This window comes from Symsagittifera roscoffensis, chromosome 9 (assembly GCF_963678635.1).
Source record: "Symsagittifera roscoffensis chromosome 9, txSymRosc1.1, whole genome shotgun sequence".
Lineage (NCBI taxonomy): Eukaryota > Metazoa > Xenacoelomorpha > Acoela > Convolutidae > Symsagittifera > Symsagittifera roscoffensis.
In genome coordinates this window covers 20,114,029-20,127,104 of record NC_087070.1, presented here as the reverse complement: position 1 = coordinate 20,127,104, position 13,076 = coordinate 20,114,029, and the positions used below count along the sequence as shown (strand labels likewise).

General features: G+C 36.9%; 1 protein-coding gene across 1 annotated transcript in view; it reads left to right on the top strand.

Annotated features, from left to right (window-relative positions):
• LOC134854572 (uncharacterized) overlaps positions 1–12,978 on the top strand; it is a gene marked incomplete in the record, with an annotated part of 17,727 nt that extends 4,749 nt beyond the window's left edge. Inside the window, 2 exon segments of the mRNA XM_063870878.1 lie at positions 11,972–12,180; positions 12,649–12,978. Of these exon segments, the coding sequence (XP_063726948.1) occupies positions 11,972–12,180; positions 12,649–12,931 (492 nt within the window).
• Between the last annotated feature and the right edge of the window lie 98 nt (positions 12,979–13,076).

Genomic DNA, 13,076 nt, shown 5'->3' with positions numbered 1-13,076 from the left:
CGTTATTCTTTTCTATATAAGACGTTTACCCTTTCTAGAATTTGAATGTTTTGAGTTATTTGGTTGCACTTGTTATTTATTTCAGTTTTGGAGTGTTTCACTTTTGAGTTTATCTGGTTCCAATTAGTTTGGCTGATTTTCCGGTTTTTCACATGAACAGCTTGGTTGAAATTGTTTCAATTGGCCCGTTACAGCCTCCGTGTGGTTTGTTGTTACTATCCAATTCTATTCCTTAATCTTAGATTCCTAAACAAATTAAGATAAATTCTTAGTTTATTAACATGTAAACGTGAGAAAGTCAAACTGTTCAGAATTGAGTAAAATGATTTTCTGTTTCAGCTTCACAAACTTTGTTTAAGTCAATAGTTGTACGGTTACAGTTGCCCGCATAGTTACAGTTTATCCGGCTACAGTGCCTTGTAGAGATAAGTCACAACATTTCGCGCCCTCCTTGAACGGGTTCAATAAAACGGCTACAAGAAATCCCTGAGTTACGTCCTGAATGAAGAGAAGTCTGTAGTCGGTCAATTTCTGTCGGAATGCAACAGTGCAAAACTGTTCACTGGTCGATTGTAGAGTCCTGTTCCGGTTTTGATTTGCGCAACCTGTATGATGTGGTCATTGCCATCAAAGACTTTAGTGATACGACCCATTGCATACATCAAAGGCCGTATGATGTCCTCTTTGACAATAACAATGTCTCCAATGGTGAAATGTCATGATGGCGATTTCGTCCATTTAGCTTTTTGCTGCAGAGAAGTCAAGTATTCTTCTTTCCAACGTTTCCAAAATTGTCGAACTATGTTGTCAATGGCTTTGATTTGTCGACTGAGCGATGTCCTCTTGTCGCGCGTAGAACTCGGCAATGCTGTCAATGGTCGTCTGATGAGAAAATGTCCGGGCGTTAAAGCGAGTGCAGAACTGTCAGGAACTGATGAAATTGTAGTCGCGTTTTCCCAACTGTTCGGAAGAAAGGTCGTTTCCGAAGTGTGGCGCTTTTGGTGAAATAGTGTGCCATGAAATTCAGTTGTCGTTGGTGAAGGTGCTGAAGATTTCTTTAAACTCTTTGATCATCATCAATTTTTAGAAATCATTTTCACCTCAGGGGCCAATAAGAGTCATCGAATTGTCACAGTAAAAAGCTTTCCGTAATCCTCTTCTGGCGCAAAATCGTTTTATAGCGTCTAAGCAATCGTCCTTTGTGAGAGAGTTCACGGTTTCAATGTGAACTGCTTTAGTTGAACAGCAAATGAAGATAGCCACATATACTTTATTTTCTTGGCTGCTGCTATCTTTCATGTAGAAAGGTCCACAATAATCGAGTCTTGTGTTGCCAAAAGTAAAAGGTTCTACCACTCTTTCGAGCGGCAAATCTCCCAGTTCTGGTTGAAGAAGTCTGGCATCCTGTGGAATTCAAGGCTTGCAATTATGAATTGCTTGTTTGGCCAATGTGAGGCCACTTGGTATCCATACGGTTTGTAAAAGAGTGTATAGTGTCATCTGAGGACCGTTATGAATCGATCTTTCGAACGCTTCCCTAATGAGCACTTTGTTGATTGCTGATTTCCTGGGAAAGAGCACAGGAAACTTTTTGTTGATATCATATTGTGAATTAGCGAGGCGTCCTCCGACACAAATTACGTTGCTCTCAACGTCAAAGAAGGGCAAAAGGCTCAAATTTTTGCTGTTCCTTGGAATATGCTTCCTTTTCCTGATAAGTTAACACTCGGCTAGATGATGCTGCTGATCCAAGCTGTGCAGAGCTGTGCGATCTTCCCTAACTTCCACGGCTGAAAGTTTTCAGGCTTAAGCAACTGATGCAGTTCCTCTGAATTGTCGACGCTCTTCTGATTGAACTTCACTAAGTTGTTGTGAGTCGTCAGTTTTGTTGTCGTTGTTTTTGCTTCCTGAGTTTCTGCTCGATGGAATTTTTGCCTTTGCGCGATTAGCGATTGCTGCGAAACCTGCAGTCCAGCTTCCCCAAAGCAGCTGCTATCCAACCCCGTACCTTTACTTCCATTTTCCCTACCTGTACTTTTACCAGAAAGACAATCAGTGGCGCTAACAGAGTTCACGCTTTTGCTCAAATCAGTATCCACACCTGTTCAATCATCTGGTCTTGTCCTTGTTCCTTTACTAGCATCCAGTAATAATGCCAACCACTACTCATACCTTTACCCATACCAATACCAACCATTGCACAAAAACCTTCCTCTGTACCAATAACTTCCCGGGTTTCCTTATATTGAGTTTTTATATTGAGTTTTCTCGATTCTTCTAAGTACCAAAACTTACCCCTGTACCAACACCTGATTTTGAACCATACCTTCACGGTCCTCATTGCTTTTTTCTCTACATATACCTAACCTCCCAATACCATCCCGGAAACTATCCGTCTGCAATGTAACGTTTGTACCATTACCATGCCGGTTACCAGTATCGTTTTTCATTCAATTTTTCCGATTTTTCTCAGTACCAAAACTTACTCCTGTACCAACACCTGTTCCATCGCTTTCTTCTGTCTGCAAACCTAATCTTGTGCCAATATCATCGCGATTATTTATACCTCCTGTAGCAATTGTTGCGTATGCTACGTTTTGAATTGTAGCTTCAAAATCCAACCTGGGATGAGTTCTGCAGTTTTTGGCAAATATCTTGATGTAGCTTAAGATCCTGACAATTTTCGAAAGCCGTGAAAACCTGGTCAACAGGTCTCAGACTTTGTTCTCTTTTTCCACTGTCACCATTGTAACAGATCCGCTGTCTTCAATTGTTCTGGTTTCTTATTGGGTCGTCTCCGCTGGGATTGATTCTACTCTCGGCGACTTGTCTGATGACTGTGAGTGCCATGTTGGTCCGTTCCACCAAAGTTCATGATATGATAGAGCTGAAGATGGAATTCCCCGAGAAGCACAATCAGTAGGATTGCTTTCGTCGGCACGAATTTCCATCTCTCGGCTGGTAGAGTTTCTTCAATTTTTGCTATTCGATTAGCAACCAAAGTCTTCCACTTGCGAGGAAATTCTTTTAACCACGCAATTATAACTTGAGAGTCGTTCCACACGAAAACAGTAGGTATGATGAACCGCTGATCGCTGATGGCGGCTAGAGTTGCTTCCACTAGTTTCGATCCGAGAAGTGCTGCACAAAGTTCCATGCGTGGAACACAAGTGCACGCAATAGGCGCAACTCGTGTTTTTGCGGTCAAAATATCGACGTTTGTGGTACCTTCGCTGGTTTTTTGTCGCATATACACAACAGCTGCATATATTGTAGTTGATGCGTCACAGAAAACATGAAGTTGAAGGTTTTTGACTGTGCCGAAGGCGTCCATAATGTTCCTGTAGTGTGACTGATATCGTTTGATCCTACAAGTTTTGTCCGTCCACATGAGTTGTATGAATGATTCCAGTTGAATCGTCGTAGGCGAAAGCCATCCAAGGGGTTCATAGAGTCTCGTGGCTTCTGAGAGTATTTGTTGTTTGGTTATCGGAAACTCTTTGTTTAATTTAACTGCAAAAGTGATCTGGCACTGGGTTCCATTTGATTCCAAGTTTTTTGATGACATACTCGTGACTTTTGATTAGCATTTCGTCTGCTGCTTCTCAATAGTGCACTGGGAGTCTTTCTACTAGCTGCGTGTCGTTTGATGTCCATTTGCAAATTTCAAGTCCAGCTTTACCAAGTGTCTTGATGAATCTGTCTTGTAGTTGAATTGCTGATTCAGTATCTGAAGATGCTGATAGGAGGTCGTCTCTTTACATGTCGTTGTGTGTTGCTATCCTAAATGAGTCGTCGTCACTTTCTTCAACAACCACTTGAAGAGGTCTTATCGAATGAAAGGCTGAAGAAGCAATTCCATACGTAACTCTGGTCATTCGGTAGTGCCTAACCTCTGTCGAATTTTGATGTTTCCACAAGATTCGATGATAGTCTCTATCTTCTTCATCCAACTCCACCTGGCGGTACAATTTCGCAATGTCGACTAAAAGTGCTACCTGAAGCTTTCAAAAGCGAATCAGAATACTTAACTGTAGGTCCAACCATCAGTTTGTCGTTGAGTGATATTCCAGATGTCGTTTTTGCTGATGCGTCGAAAATCACTCGAAGTTTTGTTGTAGTGCTTGAACCCTTTAAAACGCAATTATGTTGCATGTAGAAACAGTTATAGTGCGGTCGCACCAACTCGTTGTCTGGAATTTCCTCCATATGGCTAAGGCTAATAAACTCGTTGATGAAGTTATTGTATTTCCTGTCGAGCTCAGGGTTCTTTTCCAAACGAAAGACTAAACTACGTAGTCGTCTGCGAGCCTGCTGTAGTATGTCTCCAAAAAATCCAATTTCTTCTTTGAGTGGAATTTTTACCACAAAATTTCCAGCTGGCCTGCATTTAGTTGTTGCTTTGAAATGTTCCTCGCATTTAAGTTCCTCTGGTGTCCACATTTTTCTTTCTGGAACTTCCTAGATTTCCCAAAAATTTTGAAAAATTGTTTTACTATCGTCGCTGACAAGAAACGTCTGTTGTAGTGAAGTAAGTCTGTTGTTGCTGTTTTGTTGTCCAATTACAAGCCAGCCAGAAACTGAGAGTCGTTAAAAATTGAACCTGTCTGTTCCTTGATTCTGTTGTTTCCAATCATCAGTTCCTCATTGCTGTTCCAACGATCAAGTCATTTTTCAGTGGATCGTTGAAGACGGGATCTTTCAATTGTAATTCCTTCACTGTTGTCCAACTGTCGATATTGGTTCGTCTCAAAGGCAAATTGTTGGTTAGCTTTTGAAAAATTGATGCTGTTATTGAGATTGGTTCATTGTCTGATGGCCGGATGAGTAGATGAAGTTGTCCCTTGTTGTCGCAAGCTTCTTTTCCTCCAATTCCGCAAATCTAAGTTGTCAGCTTCTGTCTGCGTATATGTAAACATTCAACAGCTGCTTCTGTAATCATATTGTTCTGTGAAGCTGAATCTGAACTTCTCGAACATGAAAAACTTCTCCATTGACCTCGAGTAGAATGATAGGAGTTTGTAAAAGAAACTTCTTCTTCGGTTTTTTCATGAGTTGCTGCTCCGGTTAACTTTTGTCATCTGTCTTCACTTTTAGTGGTATCTGCTGTGTTGCGGCGTCTGGTTTTTTTTAGAAAAATTTTTTGCTCACGATGTAGACGAGTGTCGTGCTTTTGTCCACATTCTTTGCATCGAGATCTAGAACAATCTTCACTTCGATGTCAAGGTCGAAATCGGTTGAAGCACAGCTGTTTCACTATGATCAGTTGAGATAACTTTTTGATTGACAGGTTATTGAAGATGTCACATCTGTAGATCCGATGGTTCTTTCCGCAACATTCGCATTCGTCTTTGTCTGATGTAGCTAGATTAGTCTGAAGCGTTTTTGGTGCCATGTTACTTCCTTTCTGGTCGAGCTGTTGATTACCAATTGATGTCGATCGCAAAGATGATGTTCTTCGAGCTGGTCGTAACGCTGAGGTTCTCTTCTCGGTGTAGAAATTTTCCAACCTTTCCGTGCTTCAATGGAAAGTCGTTCCGTCAGAAGGTACACAAAAAAAGTATCCTGTTGATCCACTGGTTGTCCACGGTTAAGCAAAGCGAGTCGGTTTTCCTCTGTTGTTTCCATGAGAGTTCGTAGATCTTTGGAGTTTTCTGATGTCAACGAACGCTGTTTGAAGATTTCGTGCAAATGTGATCGCAAAATCAAACGTTTGTTGTCGTATCGGATCTCCAGAATGTCAATGGCGATGTGAAAATTGTCTTCCGTAATCGTTATAGAATGTAATAGTTTGTCCCCGTCTCGAGTCAGAGAAGATTTCAAGTGCTGTAGATTTTGGCTCTTTGTCAGTCTCGTGTTGTTAATCACAGCTCCTTTGAACAAGTCGAAGAACGATTTCCATTCCATGTATCCTCCAGAGAAAACAGGCAAGTTTAATTTTGGTAAGTTGACATTTACATCTGTTGATCGAGTTTCACTTGTAGAAACTCGTTTCGTTGTTTTGAGCCTTTGAAGAAACTGTTGAATTTGATGAACGTATTGTCCATATTTATCGTCCAAATCTTCTGCTTCTTCGATCTCATTGTCTAATGGCTGCTCATAATTGATCCGTTCCTGTATCTTGCTATTGGAGTTTGAGAGCTGGTCCTGTTTCTTGCGGATGTCAATTCCAGTTGCTCAAGTCTTGCTACTCCTGTTTCATCAAGAGTTCCGCTTTTATTGATCGTGTTTGCTTCATTGTAGTATCTGGTTACTACGCGTCGATGAGATGTTCTTGAGTGTTTGAGTTGCTCCAAAATTTCTGTCATGTCAATATGGCTGTGGATATTTTACTCGTGGTTTTGCTATTTCTATTCGTCAATGATTTGTTGAAAACTTTGATTGTTGAAGTTTTCGTTCTGTGGGAGAGTCGAAATGACAAATCTGTGGTGAAATGCCAGATGAAATAGTTGGTCGTTGATGCCGAAAGTTTCCAACCCGAGAAGTATTTCAGTGAGAGACACTCCCTGCAAAAGGAAAAGGCAAGAACAAAAGTCCGCACGGGGACAGAAACCAAAGCAAAATACCAAAAAGTTACTAAAAAATGAAGGAAGCGTAGCGTCGCGCGGAATCACTGAAATAAAACGTCAATTTATTGGTTTTACTTGGATAATTTTAGAAAAACAATATTGTACTGATTCTTCGGACATCTTCCGGGGTCTGCCAATGGTTAATCAACCTCCAACTTCTCTGAAATCTCAGAGAATTTGAATGTGGGGGGCGTAAATTGTCGGGATACCTGACCGCCGACTAACTACTATCCTGTGATTTTAGTAAAAATCACTGTTATTCTATCAAATTAAACCGGCGGACCAGTTTATGTTGATATTATCCAATTCTATTCCTAAATCTTAGATTCGTAACCAAATTAGGATAAATTCCTAGTTTATCAACATGTAAACGTGAGAAAGTCAAACTGTTCAGAATTGAGTAATGTGATTTTCTATGTTAGTTTAACAAACTTTGTTAAAGTCAATTGTTGCACGGTTACAGTTGTCCGCATAGTTTGGCCGGCTACAGTGCCTTGAAGAGATAAGTCACAACATGGTTGCTCTGCATTTATAATTATAACTAGCTTGATAACAAAATGCTCATTATAACTCATTCTAACCAGGCGTAATTGGCAAAGTAATCCGGCTCAGCAATCATCAGAAATGGAACTAAAGCTAGTGATTTGGACTGATCTACACGTTAGTTGACCTGAAATAGATCAATTTATAGTTAGAAGTGTGTGAGGGAAGATCATGAAAAAATCTGAAATAAAAAATCATTTTCTTAACCAGTCATTTTTTGATATTTTTGAGTTTTTTATTTGCTCTTATTAATACATTATCAATAAATAACATTTATTGCTTTATTTGGCGAGTGGGAAACCAAGGTTTTCATTTTTTTGCACTTTTTTCAGCATTTGTTTTTATTTTTTTTTACTGATTTATCATAGAAATTTGCTTGGAGAAGCATTGTTGCTCTTTGAAAGCTTGCCATAAGTTGACTTTGATGTTGTTGTTTTTGAAAGCTTGCGACGAACTGCCTGCTCCCGATGAAGCATGTCAAAAACAAGACTGCTCGCATATCAAGTCAAAACCTTAAATGATGCGATTGTGCTTTATCGATCCCAGATAGTTTTCGCAAAAGTGATAAACTCAAATTGATGAATCAGATTATTTAAGCAAATTGATAACCCGGGTTGACCTCCATAGACCGAAAATGCTAATCATACAATTTCATACACTTAGTCTATGGAAAAATGCTAGTCATAGAATTATCATACATTTTTTCAAAATGAGTTTAATCGATTTTCAAAGGTATTTTATTGTTGTTTTGGTATCAAAAATGGTATCTCTTCATAAAAAAAGGAAAAAAAAATGGTATGAAAAAAACGCTAATCATACAATTTCCATATATGGAAATTGTATGATTAGCATTTTTTTTTTAAATTTTTGTTTGAAAAAAACGCTTTGAACAATCATTTCGACTGCTGGCAAAACATTTAGGCGTTTTTTGGGCTGCTACAACTGAAACTTTGACTTTTTTTTATTTTCGTTTTTTTTTGAGCTGTCAATATAAATAATTATACATAATGGTTGAAAGTGGAGCGACAAATTTCATGCCAAATTAGCTTGTCCGATTTCATTTCGGGACAATTCTTGAAAGTTCTAAGCAAACAGCTTACCTTGACTTATAGCGCATTTATAATAGTGCTGCGCACAGCCTCTTTAGAACTTGTAAATTTTAGATTCATTGTCCACTATGTAAATTTGTTTTCAGAGTTTGGTCTGAAAAAAAAAGAATTCGACCTAGCATATATATTTATCGTTTTCTTCAAAAGTTGAAAAAACAAAAGTACTCGTGTAAGGAAGAAGCCATGATTCTTCCGGATGCCTTTTAACGTCTATGAAGCAGTTCTTCTGAGTTTCGATGACTTTTTTAAATTGATCATCTGCCCAAAAACTATATCAAGAAAACGTGACGCATTTAGGGTTTTGAAACGCTTTAATAAGACTAGATAGCGGGCCTCAAGTCAATCTGAAACAATTTCTTTTCCGGGTTAGTTCGGCGCTTGCACTTTGATTCCACAAAATGCGTTGCGCGTTCGATGTCTGAAACTGGCCAAATTGCCAATTTTTGGTCCATATTACCAAACGAAAAAGAACTTGATGCAAAATGTTTTTTGTTTAATGTGAGCCAATTTAATTTCAGGAAGTCAATAATTGTCAGAGGGTAGTTTTTTTTCAAAAATGACTTGTTAAAAAATTGATATGGGCCTGATTAAAACACCTTCTGAAGCTTATATATTTTGTTACTTTCTTCAAAATTTCGCAACTTAAATTTTTCATTTGCATTATTAAAACACAAAAGAAAGCGAAAGTAATTCTAGAATTTTTTTTTCACCCAACAGCACTTTTTTCGATAGCAAAAATTTCAAAAATTTTTTACCCGATTTTGATGGTGGTAGGATAATAGCCAACTGTGTTTTTTACACAATTTTGTATTTTTTAACAAGACCATTTGGTTGAAATTTTTATAGCATGTTTAATGCAACGATGTCCAGCGCTCAATTTCACAAAGATATTTTGGACTTAGATATGTTATACAGAGATATTTTTATGAATGATCCCCGCACCCAATGAAAATTAGAGGAATATATTTCCCTTGGCTACTGGAACAAATCATACAGTTTTCAACTAATCGGCAACGAATAGTTTGCACAAAATCAAACACAAAAAAATGTAAATTGAGTCAGATTTTTGCTTAGTCTAAATTTGATTGATTGATTTCAAATATTTCCGCTTTGTTTCAGAAAGAAAAATCCTTTTTTTGGCTACTGGTCTTAAAGTGTTATCGACCATTATTTCTACAATTTTTTTCAAATAAAAACATTTATTGAGTTAATCGTTTTATTCTAATGCCGGCCAGTTTTAGCATTCGAAACAAAATGAGAATTTGTCTACACAGCAAAGTTTGAAATAAAGTTTTGTGGTGGCGATAGCTCACTCGGTTTTTTTATACGTGACCTCATTCAAGCTCATTCATTCAATCTTTTTTGTAAAATTATGGGGGTTTGAACACTGCCCATTATGACTATTCGGGATAATTAAACCGCGATCTATTTTGGAATATATATGTGGATATTTTAACGCTGCAAAAGTGCACTTTTTTGCTGAGAAATTGCATTCAAACTCAATTGAGGCCAGCGACTTGCTCTTATTAACATAGAGTTACTAAGCACTGTGTTCATATGTGTGGAAGATTTCCCAAAAAAAAACATTCGAGCAAAGACTTCATCTTGTTGTTCCGACTTTCGAAGAAAACGGAATTATTATGCTCGGTGTGGTTTTTTATTCATTCAATATTCACTGATCGAGATGATAATTTTCAACAAGCATTTTTTATACTCCATTAAAGATACCGACTTCCTGAGTTCAAATGTAAAAAGATATTTCACCTCCGATTTTTTTTTGTAAAGTTCTGGGGGATTGAAAATTGCCAAATTTGCCATGTTATGGACTAAATTATGCGCTTTTAAGAGTTTATTCATAATGCTGAGGGCGTAGCGCGATTTATATATGCGTGGCCAATTATCCCGCACAGCAAAATCGTTCCAAATTAAATTGAGCCTAGCTAATTGGTCGTATTAATTTCGTACAACTCAAATTTTACACTTTGATATTGTCAAAAATGTATAGGTTTTCAATATTTTCTTTTCCCAAAAACTATTTGATATGAATTAAGGAACTGTCGGAACATTCAGTGCTTCGCCCTGATAGACGAGCGTTGTTGTTAAGGAGCTTTTGCTGTGCCTGTAGCAAAAAGTAAAGATTAGCTTATAAATTAGCTCAGTTTTTAACGCAAAACAATTTTCTATTTTCATACTTGTTTTACGTGTCATTGTGGAAAAGTGGATGATCTTACTATGTTAACTTTAAAAAATAAATCTTTTCACAATGTTAAATTTGATTACCATGCAAAATGACATTTTGACAATGTTTAAATAGTTTTTGCTCCGACTTTCGATACGAAAGTAACGGAATATTTGTGCTCGGGGTCTGGGTTTTTTTTTTCTTCAGACAAGATTCGACTTTTTAACTAGCCATTTTTGACGGAACTTTTTTATATCACTCGAAAGCCATTGTTGTCCTGAACTTAATTTCGAAAAGATATTTCACCTATGATCATTTTTTGTAAAGTTATGAGGGTTTAAAGATTGCCATTTTGGCCATTTTGACCAATTTGGGACAATTAACGCGCGATATAATTCGCGCTATTAACGCGTAAGCGGAGATTTAATCCGTCTTTTAAATCGTTCCAATTTGGTTGAACGAAGCTTACTTGTCATAATTGATTTGTTACAAGGAACGAAATCTATCTTTTTGTGCTTTATATGGCGTGTGGGGGGATGATTTTCATAAAAAATTTCAAATTTTGGAAGAAAAAAAATTTCATTTAATTTTTTTTCATTTAATTTTTTATGTTATTACCGCTGCTCTATAAACCTTAATCGGCACTCGGAACATTCAGGGCTTCGCCCTGATACGAGCAGTCTTGTTACAAATTGAAAATCAATTGTTGGGTAGGGGAGGGGGAAAAAGCTCTTAGTTCCACTATTGTTTCTGTTGACCTTGATAACAACTGTACACTTGTGTAAAGTAATATCTGATTTTTTTCCCTGAATTTTTTCCCTTTTTTTATGAAAGCAGCAGTTCTCGTAATGCTACATCTTTAAGGGAACTGCAAAATCATTTGAAACCTATCATCAGGTATTTTATTTTGAATCCTGATCTCTAGTAATAGCACTAGATAATAGATATCAAATAATTGAAAACTTTAAAATTATCTTCAAGACATTGTTCAAGAGCAATGATTTATCAATTTTTTAAGTTTGATATTATTGAAAATAATTTAGATAGAACCACAGATAAAGAGGTAATTTAATCTAATAACTCCCTCACTTATTTGTGTTTTTTCCAAAATATTTTTGATATTATCAAATTGAGACAATTAGTAAATCACTAGTCGTGAAGATAATTTTAAAAGTATACAATCTACTTTTTAATCATTTATTTTTTAAAACATATTGAGCCAAATAAACTTGAATTAATTTTTTTTTCGCTTTTTTACTTATTTTTTTTGGCGTTGATAAAGAAAAAGGAACACTCTCTGCTACTTGCACAAAAACAAACTACCCCGTTTTCGCATTTTTTTTGATTGGGGAAAAGTAAGTCCGAACTCCAAGATTTTGAAGGGTAATCACTTTTTGAGTGTAATCGGCAAAATTTCTAAAGTTGATGTGTCAATATTTATATCTTTTTTTAATAATAAAATTTCATGCACAGTTAATATAGTTGTGGTAGTGCGTGCAAATTGTTCAAGAATGGCAACTTTATTGATATGATTTTCAAAGTTAATTTTCTAAAATTTTTTATGTGTGTAGGCCTTCTACATTCCGGACATCTGTCAAAATGCTATTCTGGAGGTTGGTTTTGGTCCTGGAAAATTGCAGAGAGATCATTTTCGGGGAGCAAGAGAGGGTGCTTCATATCTGATCATGGGGCAGGAGTTTGGTCAGGCTGTGGGCATTCCAGACATGAACTCGAGTTCATTCCCTTACGAGGACCCGGGACGATTCCTAACTTTCCATTGGTTAATAGCAGATCATTTTTACATATTTAACAGTTTCTATCAAAAAAATTTTTATGGAAACAAGTCAATTAATTAAGAAAAAACGTTTTTCACGCGTTCTTAATTTTTAATTTCTCGGAATTTTCATGTAAACATTTTTCAGCATAAAATTTTTTTTAGTTTTCTGAATACAACAAAGTTGACACTGTTAGAATTACAAATTTGCAATAGAACAGCAATCATGCCGAGATGGTATCGCAGAGAGTTGAATAGACAGAATAAATTATAACAATTTATTTCCAAAAATTAAAAAGAATTGTCTGAATTTTCTAATTTTCACGCAAAATTTGTTCGAAATCCGTAGACTTCTCTTATAATTAATCCCTTTTGCTCGAGTTTTTTTTGTATTTTTTACTTTTTCTTTCATAATTTGAATTGACATTGAGTTTTCATTAATAAATAGTGTCAAAACCAGGTGCAACTCCCTAGGTTCAAACATAACATCATGTGCAGAGACCATCTGTGGATCTGCGAACCGAACAGCCTGAGGCGTCATCTCGAGTATTCCATGCTGAGAGAAGATATTCTGAAGAGCTCTGACGACAGTACAAGTGGGTCCAAAGATGAATGGCAGCCTAGACACAGAGCCAGATACAACAGCTTTGGATTCAGAAAAGACCGAAAATACGAGTTGAGAAGACGACGAATTTTGTCGACGATTAGAATGCGGCAGAATTTTAGCAGATACTCGCATCTTAACAAATGCTCATGATCAGTTTTTGACTCTTCATTTGGTATTATAGCTAACTTTATAGTGAGCGAATGAAAACTAATTATGTGACGCCAACTTTTTAAAGAGAAGTAATGATAAGTAGCAGACGATTTAACCTTTTTTGGTTTCTACACTTTCAAGATAA